The sequence below is a fragment of the Zootermopsis nevadensis genome, unplaced genomic scaffold (assembly GCF_977971745.1).
Source record: "Zootermopsis nevadensis isolate Lab colony 2312 unplaced genomic scaffold, Znev_1.0 Znev_ptg000050l, whole genome shotgun sequence".
NCBI classification, from domain to species: Eukaryota; Metazoa; Arthropoda; class Insecta; order Blattodea; family Termopsidae; genus Zootermopsis; species Zootermopsis nevadensis.
The window spans coordinates 333,829-361,606 of record NW_028259182.1 but is presented as its reverse complement, the minus strand read 5'-3'; the positions used below and the strand labels follow the sequence as shown (position 1 = coordinate 361,606).

The 27,778-nt window shown below is 37.3% G+C and overlaps 1 protein-coding gene across 26 annotated transcripts in view; it reads left to right on the top strand.

Moving 5' to 3' along the window:
- Positions 1 to 27,778, top strand: part of ATP8A (ATPase phospholipid transporting 8A1) — a 95,963-nt gene that overhangs the window by 23,746 nt on the left and 44,439 nt on the right. For 25 of the 26 annotated variants that reach the window (XR_015538706.1, XR_015538708.1, XR_015538709.1 and 22 more), the window contains 14 exons: positions 9,268 to 9,485; positions 10,566 to 10,664; positions 11,754 to 11,914; positions 12,359 to 12,556; positions 13,642 to 13,916; positions 14,897 to 15,006; positions 16,194 to 16,289; positions 16,873 to 16,998; positions 18,705 to 18,831; positions 20,909 to 21,131; positions 22,987 to 23,107; positions 23,900 to 24,037; positions 26,424 to 26,576; positions 27,152 to 27,349. Coding sequence is in view for 21 of the 26 variants with exons in the window: in XM_087360856.1 (XP_087216982.1) it covers positions 9,268 to 9,485; positions 10,566 to 10,664; positions 11,754 to 11,914; positions 12,359 to 12,556; positions 13,642 to 13,916; positions 14,897 to 15,006; positions 16,194 to 16,289; positions 16,873 to 16,998; positions 18,705 to 18,831; positions 20,909 to 21,131; positions 22,987 to 23,107; positions 23,900 to 24,037; positions 26,424 to 26,576; positions 27,152 to 27,349 (2,243 nt within the window). In the remaining 5 variants the exon portion in view is untranslated. Of the gene's footprint in view, positions 1 to 6,409; positions 6,582 to 9,267; positions 9,486 to 10,565; positions 10,665 to 11,753; positions 11,915 to 12,358; positions 12,557 to 13,641; positions 13,917 to 14,896; positions 15,007 to 16,193; positions 16,290 to 16,872; positions 16,999 to 18,704; positions 18,832 to 20,908; positions 21,132 to 22,986; positions 23,108 to 23,899; positions 24,038 to 26,423; positions 26,577 to 27,151; positions 27,350 to 27,778 lie in introns of those variants that run through there. The other variant, XM_087360855.1, reaches the window with a different exon arrangement.

Below are 27,778 nucleotides of genomic sequence, written 5' to 3'. Positions count from 1 at the left end.
TAAATCGGGATTCGGACTTGGATGGTGTGTCGGTTACACATTTTGAGATAAACATCGGGCTCGATCCAAATGTTTCTCGTGACGTAGCGGATGAAATTAAAAAAAATCGGTTAGTGCAAACCTCTGCTGATTTACTACGGTCTGTGCCGATTGTTTAAATTACGTTTTTGCCCTCGTATTCTGCTAATCATCAGGTTTTGAATAGTGACACTTCGCTTATTTGCAAGGTTCTTTCATTAACTGATTACAGAAAGCAGTGACGCTAATAGCTGTTCAGCTTTTATGGAACCCGGAAGTTTGTTTCCGTGTATTGTAGTGTATTCCCCTGTAAGCTTGGGTCCCCTTTCAGGCTGAGCTACTTTTGTATTCAGATGGGGTCATTTAGAGGACTGTATTATTATTAGTGTTCTGTCTGACGACAGGTCCATATGAAGAGGATCCTTCCATCCTTTTCTCGGACTGGGACCTGTTCATATATGTTCTTGGCAGATGATCCAGAAGTGGTTTGCCATTGCCTTCTTCTGTGTGTGAATGGAGTAATTGTTGGGATGCCACGGAGGAAAACTCCGTGTTGCGTAGACCACGGCCTTACCCAACACAAGTTATAAATTCGGGCACCGCCGGGAATCGAACCCTAGACCCCAGGATCACAAGGCCAGCGTTCTAACTGCTAGACCACCGTGGCCATCATTTATTTATTTAGTGTTCTGTCTGACGACAGGTCCATATGAACAGGATCCTTCCATCCTTTTCTCGGACTGGGACTGGGACCTGTTCATATACGTTCTTGGCAGATGATCCAGAAGTGGTTTGCCATTGCCTTCTTCTGTGTGTGAATGGAGTAATTGTTGGGATGCCACGGAGGAAAACTCCGTGTTGCCTAGACCACGGCGTTGCCCAACACAAGTTATAAATCTGAGCACCACCGGGAATTGAACCCGGGACCCCAGGATTACAAGGATTACAAGGCTAGCGTTCTGACCACTAGACCACCGTGGCGGTTTAGAGGACTGTAGGCGTCTGTAAATCTTCAGAGACTGGTTGTTGTGGGAGTGTTCGAATAAACATTTCCAACAGCACAGACAGAACCATCAGCGAAACTTTTCATTTTTCTCCGTCTGGCCGCTTACAACATTTGTCAAGTTTGTAGTTGCGGAAATTTTGGTTGAATTTAATTTGTGTATTGAATTGTTTACTTGAAATATTAATTAGGTGCACATTTCGAAGAATAAATTGAAGTATGATTTGTTGCGAACTTGAATTGTCTCCTCGTTAGGCCATTTACACATCTCAGCCGAAGACAATACACGACCTGAATCGCCTTTAACTCGTAAGGTGTAGATGGGAATTTCAGCGGTCATATTTTGGAACTGGATTCTTGGGAAACAGTTTTGTTGAAGAATTAAAACGTTTCATAAGTGTTCTGTAGTGATCTTGCGAACACCTGTTTGTGTAACCCTGGTGGAGTAGGTTACGTACCTTCTACAGTTACCTAAATCGATCTCGTGAAGAATTCATAAGTTGCATGTATCGGCCTGCGGTGTTCGAAAAGTTCAATTTTATTTCTATTTCGGGATGCCAAGACAGCAGTTGAATATGCGTACTTTCAATCCATGACATTTATTTTCCCGTGCGTTGAAATTTACGAGTATATCGTATTGTACAATTGTATGCAAGGTCCGTCAACAACTGTAGAAAGATATTGGTTGTTTTCAAATTAAAACTTAATTTTCAGATTAAACCTCTTCCGAACCACGTGAAAAAAATTCTTCGCCACTTTCTTGATCACTGCTGTCAGATGTTTTAGTGACCACGTAGTCACTAAAACCTCGTGCTTGCTCTAACTTTCTTCCGTCACTTTTTCACCCTTAGTTACCCTTTTGGCCGGTTGGTGTGTATAAGGCTTCTTAAACCTGACCTGAAAGTAATCAACCCTTCAGAGGACCTATGGGCCATTAAGGGACTCAAAGTTGACAAGGTTACAGATCCAAATGGTATTCCGAACCAGGGCCTGGGACATTTCCCAAAATGCGCCATAATCTTCCTCACGAAAGTCTTTGACGCAGTCCTCCTCAGGCAGTACTGGAAATTCACTTGCGTGGCATCCATACTGAAGCCAAGAAAGGACCCCACTATTCTGTCTTCCTATGGACCCATTAGTCTACTTGACACAAGATCCAACTCACGAGGGTTCTTAGAGGAGTAAACGAGCGCTGTCTGCTATGTGACGAGCAGTTGGGTTCCGACTCAGACATAACACGACGTTGCAACTAGTCAACAGGAACGTCGACGAGAACAGGCTACCCGGCGAGGTTTTTCTAGATGTGTATACAGCATTCGATCCTTTACCAAATCGTTGTCCTAAACTTCCCGTCTGATCTGGTAAAAACCATATCTTTATGCCTTCAGTTCCGGACATTTCAGATACCCTTCTAGACTGCCCCCATTTGCAGACGTCTTTAGCTAATGCGGTACCAATTTTTCTGGTTTCAGTCATCTGGTCATTAATCAAACAAAAGTTCTCTTCCCACAGGACATAATATCTGATGGGAGTCTCCTGCCACTAGTAGCGAGATCCCTTACTATGAACACATCAAGGCTTTCAGCCTAAATAACAATCCCGTTAGCGTAAGCACATCCTCAGTTGTAAGTTTAGAAGGCTCTGTTCGAAAGGAGTATTGGTTTTAGAGAGCGAGGGATGCCATCTTTAGTTAGTTTTTGACGTAAATACGTCTATAAGGAAGGGTCATTCGGCAAAAAAGTGTAACGAAAAAGTGTAACAAGTGTACCTAGGGAACGTCGTGTTTACTCGGCATTGTTGTTACCTATAAAACTTTACATTACATTCAGCTACCACAGACCCATCTTAAGCGTAACTAATTCAAGTTAAATAAGCAATGTCTTAATCAAACTTATCTCAGTTGTAAAGCATGTATAAAGGAAATATTTAGAATAAAGCCAATATATAAACTTCCTTTCCGTGTAGACGTATTTACGTCTAATTCTCCGGAACCGTAGTTCCACTGTAACTTTTTTTTCATTGATTTGATTGGTCCAAAAAAAAACATTTACCATGAAGATGGGAACGGCAGTGTTTGCCCAAACGTTGTGAGATCCTCAACATGGAACGCGGCTTATCCCCGAAAGCCGAAGTTACGAATGCCCGACAAGTGTGGAACGATGCAAGTTCCTTTAACTCAAGATTGATTAGAATATCAGCAGCCGCCCACTGAGCACGTGATTTATATTTTTAGGGTTCGCAGTTTTGCCCAGGAGTTTCGTTGAAACGATTTCCTTCTTAAGTAAGAAATATACCATAGATGGAAGGGGGAATCTTGGCGAAATATCAACGTTTCCTAAGAATATTCAGCTCTCATCTTCAGCTATCACATCGTCATGAAAATCTCAAGTTTTACGTAAAAAGTACTAGCCGTACGGAATAACCTATGGATTCATTTATTTATCTCGTCGAAAGTATGCACATTAAATTACAATTATCTCGTCTCTGTTAATAATGAGATAGGTAAGAGTCGTGAATAAATGTTATGTTGAAGAGATACACCAATGTTTTTATATTTTATGCAGTCTAATAATGATTTTTAAAAAAATAATCACCTTCACTTGTCCGTTGTATTGACAAGATTATCTGATTTTATATGTGTGCTATTTTACTTTCATATTTATGTTGTTTAATTGCGAGTTAATAACGTATAAATTTCCTTCATGTAGATGATTAGGTCGGCCTCCACCCACGTTGCCTGTTAAATTTAGAACTGAGCTATCTAGGTAAAACTACAGATCGATAGGGAAAGCGTAATAAATGTAACTGCTTTTACCAATAATAGATAATTCTCAGAACAAGTCATGGTGATTATGTATGCAGCATTAGAGTTTCCTTAAAATTGTATAAAACGAAAGGAAAAATTTAGTTCTATACGATCGAAAGGGGGGCACAGGGTCTGCCTTCACCAGTCATGGAGGCCTTCAGCCGAAGTGATACCAACACTTCTGGTTTCAAATACCAGAGACACTGGCTCAGTCTCCGTATTCAGGTAGCAGGAAGTTTCTCATTATCCCTCATTAGTCTCGCAGATGTCTTCCCTGAATACCTAGACATTCAGCCTCCGAAATGTTGTATGATGCAGTGGTCAACGGTTAAACAGATTTCTTATATAACGATAATGGACCATTTTCACAAAATTTTATAATCACACATCGAAACGTCATCCTTTCGAAATCAGATGACCACGTACTGAATGCCTGAGTGAATATGAAGTACCGATTTGCATCAAACGTGACATTCTTATTCTTTGAGACCAGGAAGAAAACAGGTTAAAACTCGGTGTAAAATGTCCTGAGCTCGATTCCTGTGTCTTGAAAACTAAACACGATAGAAAAACGGCTCTTAGACCAAAGTTTTTTTGACGTAAATACGTCTATATTTTAGGGTCAGTGTCATTCGCAAAAATGTGTTACGAAAAAGGGAAACGAAAAAGTGTAACTTCATTGATATGTTACTTAGGAAACCTCATCTGTTTACTCAGAATTTTTGTTACCTAGGAAACGTTACATTACATTACCTTACATTACCTTACTTTACCTTACCTTACATTACATTACTTTACATTACATTCATCTACCACAGACTCATCTTAAGCGTAACTAATTCAAGTTAAATAAGCAATGTCTTAATCAAACTTATCTCAAAAGTAAAGCACGTATAAAGGAAATATTTAGAATAAAGCTAATATATAAACTTCCTTTCCGTATAGACATATTTACGTCAAATTATCCGGAACCGTGGTTCCACTATCACTTTTATTTCGAAGAAGAGATTATAGAAACAAAGGCCACAATCCCCAACAAATTCCTGGGTTTGATTCCCGGCGAAGAAGGTTTCTGTAGCTAATTAACTAAACACGACAAAAGAACAGCTTCAAGATCAAAGTTGTTTGTATCTTAAAAGTTGGGATCGTATAGTAAAATATGCGTTACTGAGGCGTGAAATTTTATTTGGAAAAATTATCGTTATTGTATATGTTTAATGAAATACAGGAAGCAATAATTCGTATCTCAGTGCAATCTATTGTTGGTACTGTTGATTAACTATTTACAGCGAATTAGGCCTAAATGAAAGGGATGGACAAAATGACACAGAACGCATGTGCGGTGGGATTTGAAGTTGTCGCGAAAGTGAAGATGTCGATTGTGGCCTTCTGGGTTGTGACGCTGGGGTGTTACACCTAGAAGACCACACGCGAGGTCACAGCAAAGGCAGTATCTTATCTTTCGTAATTAGAATCCCTATTACTCATACACGAACAGAACACTAGCTTTGTAATCCTGGGGTCTCGGGTTCGATTCCCGGCGGTGCCCGAATTTATAACTTGTGTTGGGCAAGGCCGTGATCTAGGCAACACGGAGTTTTCCTCCGGGGGCTTCCCCGGTTTCTCCGTGGCATCCCAACAATTACTCCATTCACACACAGAAGAAGGCAATGGCAAACCACTTCTGGATCATCTGCCAAGAACGTATATGAACAGGTCCCAGTCCGAGAAAAGGCTGGAAGGATCCTGTTCATATGGACCTGGACCTGTCGTCAGACAGAAAAAAAAATACTCGTACAGACTTATTCATTATTCCGAATTTTATTCAACGGTATATTTTCTTATTCTGTCATCGTTATAGGGCAAGAATTATATGCGATAAATTTTTGTGGGCATCTGTAGTTTCGTACCCCATTTTCGTGAGATGAAATTTGTGGTGTCCCGTCACGAATTTTTGCCAAATTAGGGTGTGCAGCGGAAGGTTGCGTAACACTGGTTTAAAGAACAACCTAAGTTCAACATTGACTACGTAGAGAAACTTAAGTGATCGTTAAATTTCTGCGGAGCCTAGTGGGTCTTTGGGTGCTGTGTTGATTCAGGGTTTGCAGAGAGATTGGGAGTTAGAAGGCTATAACGAAACTTCGTGACATAAAATATGGTTTCTTCTGCCCGTCTTCAAGAACACAAGCTTTATGGCCACCTTTTTAACTTGCTACGCCGACTGTAAATGCGTTGAAAGAAAGCGAGGCAGACATTTGATCAGTTAACGTGTTTACGTGTTGCCGAGATAATAATTGATCTCGCATCAGCAGGAAGTATGAGGAGGGGGTGAATCAACCTTGAGCATATCACAGAACGAGGGAATTGCATTAACCCTCATTAGCTACTCGTTCTCCGTTTTTTATTCTCGGGAACAGACGCTACGTTGTTCAAGTTTGAAAATGGCGGTCTGTATTCATTGCTGTGTAGTGGTATAAATATCGATAATGTGACGTCATATTTCGACGCTGCTGTGCCACCTGGGACGCCGGCGCCGTACGTGTCGAGCTTGGCAACAAGTTGGAGAGTTAAGTGATGTCAGTATCCAATATGGAGGGGTCTCGCTGAGAAATCCCTACACTCCACGGCCTAAAATGTGCCGTTGAAAAGTAAAATTGTGCCTAGTGTTGAAATAGTTATTTGCACTTGAAGTCAGCATGGGTTCGAGATTTGCTTCGTTAATAAGGATTTGCAGGGCAAACATGTCTCGGACTAGTAAGTAGGTGTGAAACAGTTAAGCATATGGTAAGGCTGGTGATACGTGCTTGTCTTAAATGGTTTTAAAATTGTCGTGACTTCATATAAATTGGCTGCCTTACCTGCTGCTTTATCTTTAGTAACCTTGTGGTATTTGCAATACGCATTTTGAGGCGATTGCATTGCTTAGATTCCGTTACCGAAAATCGACATTTCGATTAACCGATTCCTTTTGGAGGAGACCGTATAATTAATTGTTTTAATGTTAAGTATTTTGTCAAATACTTGATATTGCATATTGTCTATGGCAGATTTGAAGACTCAGATGAGTCGTTTATTATATCATCAACAACAACATAAAGAGCTCTGCTTCGTATTCAGGAGGGCCAGGGTTCAAATCCTGGTCTGGAGACCAGCTACCACGCCTGAGGTTTTTTTCCACAGTCTTTCCAGTTAAATACCGGTGTACACAAAAAAGCTACGACCACTTCCTTACTTATCCTTTCCGATTCATTATTTGCCATATCATCCTATGCTATATAGTATAAGCTACTGGTAACGTCGTTAAACCCCGCAGATAAAACTTGAAGTGGCTGCCTAATTCGGGAACAAATTTAACGAGCTGACTACGTTTACGTACGAGGATATCAGGTTTATTCCCATTGTAATGAAGTTTTGAGTCATAGAACTGCTCACTGAGGAGCTTAATAACTCGAACTCTTCATAAAATATCAATAGGATGATCAAATCATGGAGTATGAGATGGGTAAGACATGTAGAACGCAAGGGAGATGCGTCACGCGTGTCAGATTTTTGTCGGAGAACCTAAAAGGAAGATTATCCCACGTGGAAGACCGAGACATAGATATGAGGATATTATTAAATTGGATTTTGAAGAAATAGGATAGGGTGTGGATGGGATTTATCTGGCTCAGGATAGGAAACAGTGGCTGGCTGATGGGAATTCGGTAATGAACGGATTCCGTAAAAGCAGCGATTTCCTAAGTAGCTGAGCGACTATTAGCTTGTCAAGAAGGTCTCTGGTTCATGGGGTTATCATCATCATCGTTATGATTGAGTCAGTAAAGTTACTAGCTCTGGATTTATCGACCAGAATTCTATTACCAGTGCGGATGTTTGTATTTTTCTCGCTATCAAGAAGCCCACAGTCTCCTTTGGTAGATCACAGAGTCTTATTGTCTTCGGTTTGTTCGTTGTTGAGACAGTTGTGCTGCGTAAAAAGAGAGAAGGTTTTATCATTCCTCAGCAACATTCACGATACCAGCGTGTTTTGCAATCCCAGGAACATTCTTGGTCAAAACTCGTTGTTTTTCTTTGATGGCATTGATAACGAATGTAAAACCGAAGGTCTCTGGGGAAGAAATAAATCCTACATTGACTGCCCTAGTAGCAAACCCGGGCCTTCACTGTGAGGAGTCGGTGACAAATTCCCTCACCTGTGGCCCGTCAAGCAGAGGCCGTACATCTTCGGTAACTTCTTGTTGATAGCAAAAATTGAGGGGTTGTTAATCGGACACGCAGTGCAGACAGGAGTGATCTGTGTAGCCTATTTCACTGCAGAGTTTAAATGTACAACATAAGCAGCTATCCTTATTCTTTTGCCAGACAATGGTTAGTAAACATTACACATTGTCTACTTGATCGTTGAATGTATCAGCATTTTCGTTAAAATCTGCGTAATTCTCGGTGTCACTAGCAGTGCCGTTGAAATTCAACGGGAATAAAAAATAAACATGTTTCTTTTTGCAATACTCCGTTAAGAAATCTACAGTTTAATGAAATAAATAAAAATTAAAAAAATCCCAGGGATTTTCTTTCATTTGCCATTTTTCTGTGACACACTGTTGTGTAAGTACTTTGGACACATCTGTGCAAAATTATGAAAACAGAAAAATCAGTTATTTTCCCTGGTATTGTCTCTCCAAGAGGAACCCCTTCTTATTTGCCCTTTTTTCTGTGACAAGCCATTTGGAAGAAACGCTGTTGTATAAGTTTTTGGATACAAATCTGGACTATAGGGAGGGTGCTGTAGGACCTTCCATCCAAATGTTGATAGTCATTGCCATGTCATGCCTGCTGTGTGCAGGCGCGGATTGTCATGGATTAAGATCACAACTACTAACTAGATTATATATAATCCGTGGCGTAACAGCCCTCTGAGAGCCAAAGCCAACTAGCTGGCTGCTGGCCTCATGTTCACATGCCTAAGCAGAGGTGAACGATCATCCAACCAGATATAGGGTGACATGTGGTCAGCACGACGAACCCCCAGCCATTGCTAATTTCCATGACCGGATTACGCTACCCATTGTAGCTCCCCAATTTTCTCATGATGCTGGGTTGGCACCGGTCCCATACACTGGTCGAAAATCTCATGAGAAATTTCTTTCCCGGAGACTTGAACCAGCGCGCATTCCGTATCACCGGTCCGAAGCACGATGCCTCAGACGGTAAATGAAGTGACCACTCATTACTATTTTCTTGTTCACTACAATTTCTTAGAAATACCTCCTAGTTATAATGGTATGTGTTTGGTAACATATGCTTACAGTAGTGTGTTGTAAGCAAATATTAAAATAAAATATATGCTTTGTTCATTACATGCTTCGTGTGGACAGCATAAATAATGCCAGTATGTGCTTGCATTGATATTGAAAGGGTTTTACATCTCTTCTGTTTGCAGATGAAGATGTGGAAACAAATTCTGTGGTCACAGAAGTTATAGACGAGACTACCACAGAACATCGTATCATCTTTGTGAATCACCTACAGCCTACCCGGTACTGCAATAACCACATCTCCACTGCCAAATACAGCGCCCTGTCTTTTGTGCCAAGCTTCCTCTTTGAGCAGTTTCGGAGATATTCAAACTGTTTCTTTCTTTTCATAGCACTGTTGCAGGTTAGTTTTGTTATACATTGACTAAATTTGTATTAAAATGGAACTGTAGAAGTGCTCTGTTGTGTTTTGGTGTCGTTGGCCAAATTAATATTTAGATCAATTAGTTAATTCAAATGGAGAGAATCTATACAATGTATTTCAGGAGTAAAAAGAGGGAATGTCTGAACGACAAAATTAATGAGCTTGCAACACATAATAAGAACAAGATCATTGGAGACTTATACAGACTGGGAGCCCTCAGCAGTGTTAGTGAGCACAGTGAACTGGGTCAACGCCTTTCGTTCATTCTTTCCCATATTAGACCAGATATATGAGTGGATGATACATGTACTTTGCTTGATGGCCAGACTCTAATCATTGTCTGTGCATTGAAGTATGTGCTTGAAACATTGGAAAGTGTTTCTCCAATCATGGAGATTTGTGTCAGCGTCAGTATAAATGAAGAGTATAACAAGATTGCGAGTACTGACATTATTTGTTCTGGCCAGTCCAAAAAGTCTTGTCTTCTTGACAGAAAGATAGTTGATTTAACCCTTAATGTATGGTGGGATTTAAATCATACTATGGGCTGCTTGCTGGAATTTAGCTACAAGGTGAATGGTTTAGCATTATGATCCTGTAACACACAGGCAGTTGGAACATGTATGAACCATGATATATGGCTAATAAAGGTTTAAAAAGATGGTAATGCATAAATATCTATTTCTTGGTTTGTTTAAAAAATGTTCTATTCTGTAGTAACTGAGAAAAGTTTGCCACAAAAGGTAATGAGCAACTTCTACGTCCTAAGACATTTTAACATGATGTAAATCATAAAATACAATTAACTAATTTACCTAATATATTTGAGATCTGTGTTGATTCCAGTAGCAGTCTTACGTGAGCATCACATCTGTTCAATTTCTGTTCAGGGCTTGGGTATTTGTCCGTATTTTTCTGTGCTGTCGTACTAAGTTAAAGAGGTCTTGTGATTGATTGAAGGAATCTTACTATCTGTATCAGATTTAGATAGTGTGTGCATAAAGTGAACACATAATTGGGAAGTGGTGTCTCTATATTAATGTAGACTTTCTTTTTTAGCAAATTCCAGATGTCTCCCCAACTGGTCGGTACACAACTCTGGTTCCTCTCATATTCATTCTCAGTGTATCAGCTATCAAGGAGGTTGTTGAAGACATAGTGAGTTTTAAAACATTCACTTTTTCATTGTCTTCCTATTTTTGATGTGACGAATATACTTTGTTCTTATATTATGTCTATCTTATGTGTAACAAACTAATAAGGCATATTCCTTACCAGAATACACGTAATATCCACATGCATTATCTGCAGCATGCATTTAGAGGTATTAAATTTGCCTTGTTCAACAGTTCTTACTTTGGCCATCAGGTTGCAGCACCTCATTGTCAACCTCATAACTTCCCTCATTCGTCATTTTATTATAACTGCTCGTAGGATATTCAAAAGTGGACTACATGTAGAGAGTGGTTACATATCCTTAGAACTTCAGATAGCACTGTTAAGCAAGACAGAATTTTATTAGGTATAGCAACATTTAAGTACAACCAAAATGTTTGCACTTTTGCATAGTTTGTAACAAATAGTCTCATTGTGGTGAGATTTCAGGTTCTCACAGCTGCAAGTATTAAGAAGATTGTCATCTGGGATGTTGTGCCATGTAGTCTGGTAGAAGTTTATGTTGTTTCAGAGGTTCTTACTGCCTCCATCATCAGGGTAATAAGTGATGATAGAGTTAGTAAGCACCTTTTAAATGTCATTAAACTGCTACCAGACTACATGATGCAACATCCAAGGAGATGGTCACTTACAAATAGTCCCATTGTTTTATTGTTTGTGGATCCTCAGCTGTTAATCACAAAATCAGAATGATGTGGAACATGTTGTGTTACACAATTTCAATGACTACACTTTTCAGGGAAAGGATGTTTAATTGCATTACTGAATTTGTGAAGGTAGGCAATTTTCATTCTTCTCTTGTTTATCAGAATTGGCTCAAATGGACAGACAGATTTGCCTAGAAATGTCAGAAAACTGAAGATTACTGAAACTGCCACAGACATTATTCCTGACATGTTTAATCATGTATTGTAAGGGAGTGACCTAAACCATGCGCTGCTCTTGTCCTTTGCATGATTTAAATGTATGTAGTGTGTGCAGGAACATAACCACTGCATAATTTATGTACTTTTTTATTTAGAGTTAATTTTCTAGGTAGTATGTTGTTGAACTTGTGTGTATATCTAACAGAAACGGCATCGAGCAGATGATGAAATCAACCACCGTAAAGTTGAAGTGTTACGAGATGGTCATTGGCTGTGGGTGCAGTGGCTAAATGTGGCAGTTGGAGATATTGTTAAGGTCCACAACAACACTTTCTTTCCAGCAGATTTAGCCATCCTGTCCTCTAGGTAATAATCAATTAGTTCTGTTTATGAGAGAAGAATTACAGAATAATGATAGAGAAACATCTTGAAAGAATGAGAAGGAATAGAAGAGATTGTAAGAATTGGAGGCGGTTGGAACTAGTTCATGGTTGTCTCTAGTGACAGGCTATTGTTTTAGTAATTTTGAAGTTTCAGATTCTTCTGTCAGAAAGTTGGTTAAAGTAACAGCAAGATGTGAGTTGGGTGTTACTTTTCTACATTAAATATATTGATGCTCATTATATTTACTATATAGGAACAATATTTCTTCTGTTGGATATAGTAACATACATATTTCCGCCTGTTACTTTGAATAACAACCATAGAACTGCCTTCATTATCTGAATGGTTCTGTTGATTATTGGGGTCATGTGGTTAGCCATAAAGAAGATTTGTTTGCCAGTTTTAACAGTATTGTATTTTTTACAGTGAGCCTCAAGCAATTTGTTATATTGAAACATCAAATCTAGATGGAGAAACAAACCTGAAAATTCGTCAGGCGATACCTGAAACAGCAAGATTGCTTGAAATTAAAGACCTCACCCAATTCACTGGTACTCTAGAGTGTGAACTACCCAACAGACATCTTTATGAGTTCAGTGGCATCTTGAAGGAAACAAATAAACAGTATGTTTTAGAGATTGTTGTTTATTGAAAAAGTGACCCAGTAATAGTGTAATGTTTTAAGGGATTAGAAAATTTTGACATGCACATGTTGAGAGAACACTAATGCTGTTCTGCAGGAGCAGAGCACATCCAGTAGCTGAGAAAGTAACTCACTGGTGAAAGTTTGTACTATATACACAAAGTATGCCATATAATCGAAATTAAATTCATTTTGCATTTGTGAGTTTAATCACTGGATATAGGCACCCAAGAAATGCACCTTTCATGGCACTGTACCTTGTTCTAATTTTGTTTCCATTAGGTATTTGAGAGCATAAAGAACTCAAAGCCTGAACCACAGTCCTTTTTTGCTAATTGCCATATTTACAATTTTTAGAATGCTGTTTGTTTTTTAGAAAGTATTCTTTCAATTTTTTTTCTGTCTTATGGTGTATGTTTCTGTGGCACCAGTTTGAAAAGGTAAGTTTCTTATGAGTACATTTCCAAGGTATCCTGCGGCTTATGATACACAGTATTGTAGTTCATTTAAGGACACTTGTTGTTCAGATCATATGGCATTCTGAAGTTTAACAGTTCAATTACTTTTTGTCTGAGACTAGTGGATGAAACCATTCAGTTTTACTCCTTTCCATTTTTTTATAGTTTAAATAATATAATTATGTAGCACATATTTGTCAGCACCCCGTGACTTGTATGGAGAAGCAGTTAAATACCTTAGAGCTTTTAAATCAGGCTTATGACAACGAAGACTTTATTCTTTGTAATTTTTCTCTCTGATTTGCATTTGGATAGTGCCAGTTATTATTGTCTGGTTTGAATGTGTTGATGTGTTGACAGATTTTAGTAGAACTTCTGAGTATGATATTTCTTGAATATCCATTTAGAAGTTCTCATATTTTTCAAGTGGGCAGCAGAGAGACACATGGCGAAGTTAGTAGGCACATTATTACAAGTTTTATTTGTGAATGCACCTGAAAAATATGAATATATTAACTAAAGCAGTGTTTTACATATCCATACATGCATCTCATCAGAGAGTTCAACGTGTTATGATTGGAACTAAACACTGCACAAAATCATTACAGGACACTCCCACTAGGCCCAGATCAACTTCTTTTGCGTGGGGCCATGCTTCGAAACACCAGTTGGGTGTTTGGTATTGTTATTTATACTGGCCATGAGACAAAGTTGATGAAGAACTCAACATCAGCTCCATTGAAACGATCGACAGTAGACAAGATGACCAATAGACAGATACTTCTCCTTTTCATCATTCTCATTGTTCTTTGCCTCCTATCAGCAGTTTTTAGTGAACTGTGGAGTACGAGTCACCCCAATGATTGGTACATTGGAATAAATGGTAAGGTATATCTGGAAAAGCTGGTAAGATTTTATTTTTGTCTTTTATTCAATATTGAATGACTTCATAATTTCCTAAACTACTTGATGTAATTTAAATTAGTGAGAAATTCCTAACAGCAAGCGCTTCACAGTAGTAACTGGTATTAATTCTTTGTAGTGATGATTATATGTGTGGTGATTTAAATATCAGTTTTGTTTGTTTCTATTTTTTATGTGATTCATCTGTTTGTTTTACAGGTGATATTTATTAGGTGCAGTAAGCACAAAGTACTTTTACATCTTTAGGGCATTAACAAATTTATTGACACTATGTGTGATCAATTACCATTCTAATATAACCAGAAATATAAATTTTTTTTTTTATATCTTAATTGCATCATGCTTGTGTTCCTCAATACAATACTTTTATTTTCCGTCGTTACACAATAAGCTTGTGTAACGACGGAAAATAAAAGTATTGTATTCAGAAATATAAAGTTTTACTTTCAACTGCTATCTGTGTTCGGTATCTTTTTGTTTGTGATAAAACATGTCAGGCATGATGTCTTTGATGACTTCAGTAATCTTGTTTTGTAGTTTCCTCACATTTAATATACATGATTTGAACGTTTTTCTGTGACAGATTCCGTTATTTGTAAGTCCTGTGATGAATGAAAAGGCCATGCAGTTGGTCCACCTCACTAAATTTATTTGCCTGGGAATTTATCATTTAGAAAATCTTTTGATTAAAAACATTATCACTGGAATTTTGTATTCGATGCATTGAATTATTTTTCTAATCCCACAACTCAACCATAATAAACTTTGAATGTTAGTGTGACTAAAGAAATTTCTTCAGTGGAGTTATGTGTATAATTTTTGGAATTGATAATTGTGATACTTGGAATTTTGTTGTATTTTACAGTAATAAAGTTTCTGTATATTTAATATTTTATCTTTTGTTTTAGGAATGTTTAATTTGTTACAAATTTGTTTCAGACCTAATAAATGCAAACTTTGGATACAATCTGCTGACATTTATCATATTATATAACAATCTGATTCCCATCTCACTGCAAGTGTCGTTGGAAGTTGTGCGATTTGTTCAGGTGAGACACAATGTAGTTTGTTTGTTGGAAATTTCCAAGTCTTTGGTTTCATGTTAAGTGTGGTGCTTATACGATTCAAGAATATGCAAAACATAAAAAGTAAAACTTTCTTACCCATGACTTAAAGGGTTAAAAACAAAATTATTTGACAGTTGACAAAAGTGCACATTTTCCAGAATTTTCTTGCTGTGATCCTCTTGATCATCTTTCTTTGTCACACACACAGTGTAATTGTAGAATAGATTTAAATAATATATTGTTAGGTATAGGAAGATTAGTATTCAAGGAAAATACATGTTATTATTTTAAACAAAAGTATTAATAGAAGCATGCTGTTTTCTATCACACACTCTAATAGTGAATAGCAGAAAAATAAGCACTATTCCAAAGAAATTACAATATTCATTGTCTCACCAAATATTATAGTTGAGTGGTTAGCTCTCCAGCTGCATATTCAGGAGGTCCTGGGTTCAAATCTCAGTTTTAAAATGAGAGATGAAAAATGCATAAATTTTTTTGTAAAGATCTTGAAGTGGGGAGATACCTGGGAAGACATTAGTATAAATGGTAGGATAGCAGCTAACTATATATTATAGAAACAGGTTGTGGCCTGGATACATCTGGCTTTCATTAGAGATACATGCCAAGCTTTTACGAACACGTTAATGAAACTCTGAGATCCGTAAATGGTGCAGAATTTCTTCATTTGCTCAGTGATTGTTGGCTTCTGAAGAAGGTCATTCATGGAGTTACCTAGTTATGGGCCTGTAAATGTGTAAATAATTATAATTTAGAGGTGTGAGAAAGAATTACTTGCATTAATTAGTCTCATATTAGTGTAGGACATCATGACCAAATGATGTTACAACTTCTTGTGCATGTTTGTTTGAGACCAGTTTAGACGTGACCAAGATTTGTTGTTTCTCCTAAACTTTGATGCAGATCAGTATCTTTTTATGTAGTCATTTCAAGGGATAGTATAAGTGTAGATGTAGAGTTATAGTTCTTTGAGTAGAGTGCTTAATATGAAACAAGTAAAATGATTTATTGTCGTGTTTTGATCAAAATTCCAGGTCAAATTTGAACCACCTGTACACAAACTTATATGTACTTGATAAATTTGTTTTCTTGTTTCATGTTGTGCATAACAACTTTTAAATCTTTGTTGTTGTTTTTTTATCTTTCAGGCTATATTTATAAATATGGATACTGATATGTATCATGAAGAAAGTGACACTCCAGCAATGGCAAGAACTTCCAACTTGAATGAAGAATTAGGACAGGTAATATTTATCAGAGTATAGATCAAAATATTATTTTAAAAAAGCTAAGAATGCTTTATATGAAAGTTGATATTAAATTATTTTTTATATTTTATGACCTAATAAATATTTATTAGTTTATTTTAATTTTGTAAAATAATTGTTTTTATGTGCAATTTTTAATGGTGTGTGCTATATTTACATGCTTAATTATCATCCTCAGACAGTGGTTACATTTCACTTTGATGTTATGGAATGAGTATTTTTTGGTTCTGTGCACTGATTTGTATAATATTTTTGTTCAGTTTTGTTTATTAATGTTATTGTTACTCAGGTTAATTGGTATGCTTCTTTTTGAAGTGAATGATATTACTGTTGGCACCATACATACCGAACCACTGGTATAGTGATGTTATGGTCAATATTTTTATCTTAGTGCAAGAAGATGGACAAATTCAGGAGTTCTTGGAATGATTTAAATTGGAATTCAGAATTTTTTTAAGAGTGTAATCATTTTATGTGTAAATATGTTGTTACTATTTATTCAATCCCTTTTTAAGATTTTGTAGATTTTTTCCTAATTTGCTTTCAACTTTGCTTCTAGGTGAAATATATATTTTCAGATAAGACTGGAACATTGACAAGGAATGTGATGGACTTTAAAAAATGTTCAATAGCTGATAATATTTATACCTTAGAGGAGACACCATATGAGACTCAATTAGTTAAGGTAATGTTTAATGTGCATTGTTGCATGCCCTGTATGGTTACATTATGAGAATGCACTTTGGAGTTTGTATCCTCATTACATAATACAGTTTTGATTTTCCATGCTAATGGAAGGGGGGAAAAAAAAAAGGATTTTCACAGTGGTGAGTCTGAAGATTGCTGTCTTCTGGGTTATTGCGGTGTGGAAATCTGCCGGACTACATGGCGCAAATATCCAGGATTCAGCAATCTTCAAGGGAAAAGTAGCTTATTTAATTTAAAAGCATGGATAAACCATTGTTTTCTTCTTACCAATTTGCACACATGTTATAATAATAAGTTTAGTATGTTTCAAGTAAGAGAAACCCTGTATCTCCTCTAATTTAGTGCATCCCCCAACAAATATGGCAAAGCGCAATGTGGGAAGTGTAGAGAGATAAAACTTTGTTCACAAGTATCTGCTTGTATGACAGTATGTAGTTTCAATAAATTCAATAATTATTTGATTCAGGGGAAAAATATCCATAGATAAGTAACAAACCAAAATTACATACATGGATAAGCAGTTGCATGTCATAGGTTCAGTGTTTATATACATACTCATACCCACTCATCCTGCATGTCACATGTGCTCATCATATAACCCCTTACCATGCCATGTAAATTTACTGTTTCTTGATGCCATTTAACTTAAATGCCCTTTCTAAAACTTTGTGTATGTACATTAAATGTGGCAAGGGGCATACAATTTTAGTGTGTTTGGTAAAATGCATAACTACCATAAGTATGTATGTTGATTGTGATATTCTGGGTTGTGATGCCGTGGTGACCACCCACAAGACTCATAACATTACAACTCAGAATGCCACAGTTGACATCTTCACAGCTGTGATAACCTCAGAATGTATTGTGTTACAGTTTAAGGTGTTCATATGCATAGTGTTTTATGAAAATTGAGTCTACTGAGAATCAGTGGTTATAATAGCTGATACATAGTAAAATTAAACATGAACAGTGTGTGTTTATAGTGACTTAGAAGTGCTAACAAAATGTGCCCTCTACTCTAGCAGAGATGTAATCTCTAAGTTGAAATCTGGCTTTGTTATTCAAAATATAAATGAGTTACGGAGACCATTGTAAAGTTACCGCATGATCCTGATTATAGAATTTTTATGTTAATAAAAACTGGTTATCAGACAGTTTCCTTGTCTTCCACACGTTTTTGAATCCCATTGTTTGATCCAAGCAAAACTAGAGACACAGAATTTTGAAATCTGACTTTGGTAATGTTATACATCATATACCATTTAAAGATACATAACCATCATTTAACTTTACATGTTACAGTATTCTTTGCTTTTTTATATGTAAATATTATACTTTTTTACTGCAAGGTTTATTATGTTTGTCTTTTCATCATCTTTGTGTGTATGTTAAAAAAACAATCAGTGAGATTTCAGGTTTTCACAGTGTTCATTATAAAGATGACTGACTTGTGAAATGTTGCTCCATGTAGTCTGATAGAAGTTTACTGACATTTCAGAGGTACTTGTTGCCTCCAACATCAGGATGATTGCCCTGGCTGCCCTTACATGGCACAGCTTCCCAGAAGACAGTGATTAAAAAGTATTTCCTTCAAGCTACTGTCCCTGCTTTTGTCCAGAGCTACTGAAGGCTGCGTTAGAACCAGCAAATCTTGATAGATTGTGTTGCATTTTTGTTTAACAGAATCTCCAGTCAGGTCACCCCACAGCACCGTATATCAGAGAGTTCCTCATCCTTATGTCTGTGTGTCACACAGTGATTCCAGAAAAGGCATATGATAATGAGATCCATTACCATGCTGCTTCTCCAGGTAGGATGCTTGTAAGAGTTAGAATAAATTTAAACTTATACATAGTGTCCAAAAGAGACCTATACACACTTTTAATAAATGAAATAAAGACATTTTAATAAACTAATCCATTACATATGTCAATATTAGCACTTAGTGAATTAGTGAATCTAGTGAAGGTATTCAGAATGACCACTGTTAGCAATGTGGCACAGTTGACAGCGATGAGAAACTGACTGACAGAAACCCATCAAAATTGCTGCTGTGTATCCTTTTTTTTGTGGGGGGGGGGGGGGGGGGGCACTCTGTATTCATAGTAACAGGTGTAGTAGTGAATCACATGTGAGAAGGCTGAAACTCACTATAGCTGGATTATTTTAGATATTATACATGAAATAACAAAGGTGTGGGAATAAGTAAAGGCTATTAATTACCATAAGAAAATTGTGGATAAAGATGTTTCTGGGAAATGAAGGAAATGAATGCTGGATTCTCATGAAGAAGCAATTTCCATGTGTCTTAGCCACCACCTTGACCATTTAGGGGTCTGACTATGTTATCAATGAGAACAGTGAACAGCAGTTTGAAGTCAGCTTATCCCTGATTAGGAGGTACTTACAAATGAAGACAACAGTTTGGTATACAGATAAATAAAATATATCCACATATGTAACATTAGTTGTAGCTTCAAAATTACAAACATGACAACAAGTTGTGCCTGAAAACTCTGATGTAGGAATCTATGCTACTGCAATATTTGTACACAGGTGGATCACTGATCTGTATAATTATTAATTTATGTGTTCTGTTAGTCTTTGTATAGATGCTTTGTCTCCATTGCTCTTTAACATTGTGCTAGAATACGCTATCAGGAAAGTCCAAGATAGACAGGAGGGTTTGCTATTGAATGGGACACATCAGCTATTGGCATATGCTGATGATGTTAATTTATTGAGTGACAATATAAATACAATAAAGAGGAACACAGAAGTTTTACTAGAAGCTAGTAGAAATGTGGGGCTTGAAGTAATTTCAGAAAAAACTTAGTACATGTTAGTATCTCGTCGTCAGCAGACAGGCGGGCAGAACTATCTTAGGGTGGCTAATAAATCCTTTGAAAGTGTGACAGAGTTCAAATACTTGGGAACAACAATAACAAATCAAAATGATACTCATGAGGAAGTTAGGAGGAGACTAATTTCCGGAAATGCTTGCTGCTACTCAGTTCAAAATATTTTGTCTTCCCGTCTGATTTCTCAGAACCTGAAAATTAAAGTATACAAAACAATAATTTTGCCTATTGTTTTGTATGGGTGCAAAACATGGTCTCTCCTTCAGAGGGAGGAACATAGATGTTTTAGAATAGGGTGTTGAAGAGGATATTTGGGCCTAGGAGAGAAGATGATGGAGTGTGGAGAAAGCTGCATAATGACATACTGATGTGCTTAAAAATTTATACTCCTCCCTAAGTGTTGTTAGGGTGATGAAGTCAAAAAAATGAGAGGGTGGGACAAGAGGTGTGCACCGTATATTGGTCAGGAAGCCTGGGGAAGAGACTGCTTCAGATACCTAGACATAGATGGGAGGATAATCTCAGGTGAATCTGTGGGAGATAGGAGTTTAAGGAGACTGGATTTTGTTGACCCAGGACAGGGTCCAGTGGAGGGCTTTGGTTAGTTCGGTGATGAGCCTTCAGGTTCCGTAAGCCATGTGGTTAGTCTTTGTATACAGATGGGAAACATTTGAGGAAAACATGCTTATAAGTTCTCACCAGTTCTTTTACTAGTTAGATATTTTGGTGATAGGCCTTGCTTTAGCCAAAATATTTGTGACATAATCATCCTTAGCAGCAGCATCATGGTCTGAGCCCAGTTCGCTCTTTCCAGCTGCAGGTTCAAAGAACACGAGACTAATGTACTGCAAATTAAACATGAGGGCTGATTATAAGTTTAATTTCTAATGGAAAGGGTAAATCCTGTGGAAAATATAGGAGGTTTATATGATGAATTCTTGTTCATTATTAATCTTTATCATCACGGCTGTCATATTTAGTGACTTTTCCAAATTAGCACTAAACACTCATTGTTTCTTCTAACAGATGAACAAGCATTAGTCAAAGGTGCCTGCCAATTTGGTTATGTTTTTGACACACGGACACCTAATCATGTTGAGATTGATGCACTTGGGACCCGTGAGCGCTATGAGATATTAAACGTTCTTGAATTTACAAGCACTCGCAAGAGAATGTCGGTCATTGTTCGTAATCCTGACGGCCAGATAAAGCTCTACTGTAAAGGAGCTGATACAGTGATATATGAGAGGTATGTGCAACGTGTCAACATCCATCTTAATTTAATAATAGTTTGTAGAGCCTTATGTAAAACATAAATCCTGTTTTTTATTCCCCTTTATCATATATTGTAATCTTTATGTTTGTTTCCTCATAATATTACAGCATATTTATGATTATTATGCTTGGATTATTCAATTTGTGGCTTAGTCATACAAATCTGTTACTTTCATGCTTCTTGTCTTTATGTCAGATTTATCTTTTGTTCATGAAATTCTGTGTTGTCAAATATGCCGGTACTTGTAATTTTCATCTGTGATCCACTTTCCATATTATTTTTCTACCTACCAACCTATTAACTCCATACTGGAGGGTCTTTATCCAGGAGTAGATAATTTTGCAGTTCATTGTGGTCCAACTGGCGGCCCATCCAGCCAAAGACCATATGTAATCAGGCCCACAAAATTATTTACTAATTTGTTACTGATTTGTACAAGCAAGGATTTAAAGAAATTGTGATTCCTAACTCATCTGCTGCTTGACACAGAAGTTCCACACTTGCTAATGACTTGAAACCTTATCATAAAATGCCAGTTTCCAGGTGAAAATTGTGTCAGATACAAGCTGTTGCAGGAGATAATTTAAAATAATGTGTAACTCTATAGCAGTTTGAGAACATTTCAGTAAAGTGTATATTTGTGTATATACTAAGGTGAATTATCTTTTGAGAATAAGTATTGTTAAGGATAACAAAAACTGGCTATTAGTTTTCAAAAGTAGTGCCAGGAGGAGTTTCTTGGCCCTTTGGTACAATTGGAAAACTATTCTTGGCCCAAGGGAATAAAAATGTTGGACCACCCTGATTCATGTGATAAGAAATGCCATTTTAGTATCTTTCTTTACACTGAACTACACACCAATATGGAAAACTGCAGGTTAAAGCAGGCAGTGAGAATTCAACCCTTTTCCACCTGCCATGACCACTACCATTATTACCATTGCTACTGCTACTACATTTCATTCTTATTTGATTCTTCTCTGTAAGTCGTCTGTGAACCATACACACTTTGTCATGAAGGTTTTTAACATCATATGCCTGTTCAGCCCCATAAATATGTGAGATTTAGTAGTTTCTAACATCTTCATATTCCCAAAAATCGAGAACTGTTTAAATGAAGGTTGGACAGCACTCAAAGAGATTTCTGAAGAAGACTTACAAAATTGTTTCTGTCATTGTAACACTCTTGTAGAATTGTACAGATGTAGAAGGAGAACATTTTGAAGAATTTAAACAGTTGCTTTCTCTTGTCTGTCCATGTTCTTGCAGGTTTGGTACTAGGGATTACTAGAACCTGACGTTATTAGAGATAAACATGAAGTTTTGGGCTGTCTCTATGTTTGTAATTTTAAGTGTACCTAAAAATGTTCAATACAGAATCTGCAGTTCTGTATGTCACCATACCAAATTATATTTGTGTAGCTACAGCTGTTCCTAAAGTGTTGGTATAAAAGAAAGTATATACCAGGATATATATGTCATATGTTCATCATGTTGTTACATAATCATCTGCAGAAAAGTGACTTGCTGTCAACAGGAAAGGCACTTGCAGATTCATATAGTTGTCTCATTGTTATTTTACATTTTGTACCTAAACTGCCTTAATAAAATTTGCTTATTCTTTGAAGATATATGATCAAATGAACTTTCAGGGCTGTATCTGCAGACCACTTTTCTGGAAAACTTAGTTTTGAATCTGTAAGATAACATATTTTATATTCATATTTTCAAAGACTAATTTGATAGGTGTGTGTACTTGTTATACCCAGTGATATCAGACAGAAATATTATATGAAACCACATATATTGGATGTTTTTAAAAATGCAGACTTGCTCCAGATGGACAACTGTTCAGAGAAGAGACATTGAGGCACTTGGAAAACTTTGCAACCGAAGGCCTTCGAACACTTTGCTGTGCAGTTTCAGATGTATCTGATGATGCTTATGAGGTATGTTAGAATGATTTTCTGCTAAGATTTGAGCAGTGTGGTCTGAGTTACTGGGCATAGCCATAGCTGATTCTGTGGCCATGCGTCTTACCAAGAAGGTATAAAGTGAGTAATGAGGTAAAGTTGTATGCATTGTTGATCACAGTTGTAGAGAGAAGTGAGCTTTTGACTTCATACTGTAGGAATCAGGTTACATGCGAGTTCTTGGTGCTGGGTGAAGAACGAGGTAACAAGCACTGTATGCAAATCTCCACGCTTTTTATGTTTCAAAGGCATTGCATTGTTTAAAATCGCAGTACATAGATGAAACTGTTTTAGTTGTTAACAGATGTTAATTATATGTTGCTGACATTCCTAATATAATATATAAGCTTTCAATTTTTGTTAATAAAAGGAAAAAATTTCCATTCACATTTCTGTCCTTGTAATGGTGCCATGATAAATGTTTACTGCCAGATATTCAGACATTGCTTTTTACATCCCCGCCCAAAATGCTGTTTATGGTACACCCTTACACTAACACAACTGATAATAGTTTTATAAAAATTTGTCAAGCCATTTAAATTTTAAATTATATTATATTTTTAGATAGACAGGAAGACAAAAGGTTCTTAAGTGCATGGTTGCAGTCATGATACTTGGACCTGAGTTGGAAAATCACAGTGGATGGTAGAAGCTTACTTACTCACTGTGCTGTCCTATGCATAGAATTTCAATATTGTCTTCCCCACCTTATGTTGGCTAAAGCCACCAGTCCCATTTAATAAACTGAATCATGGTGTTACATTCCAGGAATGGAAAGATACATATTACAAAGCTAGTACATCTTTACAGTACCGAGAAAGGAAGCTGGAGGATGCTGCAAATCTTATAGAAAATAACTTGATTCTGTTGGGAGCAACTGCCATTGAAGACAAACTTCAGGATCAGGTATCACATTTAAAGTATTGAGAGATGGTCACAGTGGCAGAGGAGACAGTACTAGTAGTAGTAGCATTAGGATTGGTGATGGTGCTAGTATCATCACAACCACTGTGATGTCTGTTAGTACCACCATGACTACAGCTACCATTATCACTTAAAACACGTAACTTTCAAACAAACTTGCACATGTATTGTCACATTTGCATGTATTTAATTCAAAGCAAGGATTATTTTAAAACTGAAATGTAACTATTGTATTTCATAACTTCACAAGTCATAGTCTTATTTAAAGATTGTTACTTAAATGTAATAATTTATTATAGAGTTCATTGTGCTGTGTACTGTTAACCTTTAGGATACAGGACTTAAATTTTGTTTGCGCAGCCTCACAGCTGGTTTAAATTGGCATTTCAGTGCTGAAAGTGCAGATAGAATCATATGATCACAGTCTATTCACTGAACTTTTTAGCCTAAAGTCTCCAAATAAAGTGAAGACTGTTAAGTACATGGACAGCCTATATAACTTCAAAACTGGAAGTAATATGGTGTGGGGCATTATGGAAACAATGTGGTTAACAAAATTAACATATCTGTTGCTGTGACAAGTAGATTGCAATAAATATACTGAAGAACAGTTTATATTGGGGAGAGGTGATTATTTCATCATGTAACAGGGATCTACAAGTATTAACAGTACCTGTATCCAAATGCAGTTACTTTGGAATGTGAAATTACTTGGCATTTGTATAATACGAGGGTCGCTCATTAAGTAATGCCCCACATTTTTTTCCTCGGAACATATTTATTCAAGATGGCTCAAATTTAGTGACAATATAAATCAATGTTTCCTTTACACATACTATTTTTCCACACAGTCCCCATCAACTTGTACGGTTTTACGCCAGCGTGGAACAAGTGCATGCATGCCTTGCCGGTACCAGCTCTTGTCCTGTGCACGTAGCCATGTCCTCACTGCTTGAATCACGCTCTCGTCATCTTCAAATCTTGTTCCGCGGATAGCATCTTTAAGTGGCCCAAAGAGATGGAAGTCGGAGGGTGCCAGATCTGGACTGTAGGGTGGATGGGGTAGCACCGTCCAACCCAATTTGGTGATTTCTTCCCGGGTTCTCAGACTTGTGTGAGGGCGTGCATTGTCGTGCAGGAGCAAAATTTCTGCTGGATGCTTGTGAGGCCGAACTCGTCGAAAACGCTTCTTGAGGGTTTTCAGGGTCCTGATGTACGCGTCTGAATTGATGGTCGCACCTCTTGGCATCACATCCACAAGAATGACCCCATCACTGTCCCAAAAGACAGTCATCATGACTTTTCCGGCGGAGGGAGTTGTCTTGAATTTCTTCTTTCTCGGTGATTGAGGATGATGCCACTCCATTGACTGCCTTTTTGTCTCTGGCTCAAAGTGGTGTATCCAGGTTTCGTCACCTGTAATGATCCGGGACAGAAAGACCTCTCCCTCAGCATTAAAACGCTCCAACAATTCAGAAGAAATCGTTTTCCTTTGAATCCTGTGGTCTGCTGTGAGACTTCGTGGAACCCATCTTGCGCACACCTTCGAATATGCGAGAGCCTGGATAATTGCAATTACACTTCCATTGCTGACTGAAAGCTGTTGGGCCAATTGTCGAGTTGTGATGCGCCGATCCTCACGAATAATGGCATCCGCGCGGTTCAACATGTCTGGAGTGGTGGCTGTGGCAGGACGCCCAGAGCGCGGCAGATCACGGAGCTCGGTTTCTTCACTTCCTGAAGCTTTAACTCTCTTAGCCCAGCGACCAACGGTGCTCCTATCGACTGCACAGCTTCCATACACAGCACACAAACGTTTATGAATGTTCACCACCGTTTCTTTTTCAGCAACAAGGAATTCAATTACAGCTCGTTGCTTGTAACGAGAGTCGTTCACAGACGCCATTTTAACAGTTCACTACAGCTCCGCTATCGGTTGGAATCATTTGAAACTCCGTACACGAACGCGGGAAACATCAAATCTCAAGCATGTAAAAGTACACTTTTCTATCTTCATTATTGGCTGAGAAAAAAAATGTGGGGCATTACTTAATGAGCGACCCTCGTACTTAATAAATGATTGAGCCCAGTATACTGATAAAAACTAGAGCAGTTGTGTTATTTTAGACGTGTTCAAGAGAGAGACCCTGGAGCAAGGTATAAATATGTCAGAAGCCTGTCTTTATAAAATAAGGCTATTGGGCTAAAGAAAAATTCACTACTTTTCTGATGTTTACCATAAATATTGGAAAACTTTGGGGCAAAGGTGATTAATACAGGACATCAAAACAATTGAATAAGTTGTATTTTATAATGTGGTTTGTTTTATGCTCTTTGATTATTAAAATTTGTTTCTTTCTTTTTCCAGGTTCCAGAGACAATAGCCGCATTAATCAAGGCTGATATCCATGTGTGGGTTCTGACAGGTGACAAGCAAGAGACTGCAATTAATATTGGCTACTCTTGCAAGTTGATAGTCCATGGGATGCCGTTACTTATCATCAATGAAGACAGTCTCGATGTTAGCTTTATATCATTTTAGTTATGCAGTTTATGTCATTTTCAGTTCAACCAACTTCTCACATAAAAATATCATGTGCAGTGATCTCTATATATGATGTCTTTTGTTCTTTCCACAAAATCAAATGATTTGAAGTGTGAAATTATACCACATTTAATTGGTTTCCATTCATGTGTACTACAGGAGTTGTAAAGTGTTTAGATTGTTTCCAGTAATGCAGAGTCATCATACCTTTCTCACTCATTAGAATGTGATTAATGAAGTTACCTGCCATAAATTCATGTAATACAGTGTCAGTCTCAGGTGTTTGTTAGATTTGAAGGTTTGCTTTGTGGTCTTCAATTAAACCAAAGCTGTTCCCATATTAATTGTTAGATTTACATACCTTCACACTTCAGATTCATATGTATGTCAGAACTCCTCTGTGACCCTCAAATTGGAAGTAATGGAAGACATTCTGCTTGCTAAACAGAGGAAGAAAAACCTCCATTTCATGTTTATTCCTTACTTGGGACTCATTTTCTGTCCCATTACCTCAGTGTTGAATTTCCTCAATTGATGGTATTTCTTTTCAGAACACACGTGAGGTGATTGCAAGGCACAGTTCAGAATTTGGCGACCAGTTGCGGAAACAAAATGAAGTGGCTCTGGTGATAGATGGAAAAACACTTAAATATGCACTAAGTTGTGATGTGCGCAGAGACTTTCTAGACCTCTGTGTTAGCTGCAATGTAGTGATCTGTTGTCGTGTGTCTCCCATTCAGAAAGCAGAGGTAAGGAATAAATAGTGTATATTCAGTAGAGGCAGAGCTTTAGTCTTAAAAATAAAGAACAAAGAATTGGTATTTGTTACTGAAATAGCTATGTAAGTACTATAACATTTCTTTGTTATTCAGAGTTTCAGAAAAAAATGCTGGCGGTAAAGAGACGGACTTGACACAGCTGTGTATGGAATTATTCTGTTAATGTATGAAAGGGAAAAAATTCTGTCACACACAACAACATTTATTTTATTAAGAATATTGTTGTATGTGATGGAATATTTTTCTTTTATGCATTTAAAGAACCACAACAGAATGTAAAAATTGGATATTGATTCTGTAACTTTATGCAGTCTATACTTATAAGTTTTTGTAGACATTGGCATGTTATGACAAGGGTTTCTTGTGTAATGACTGTAGAGGTAAATTGAGTAACACTAT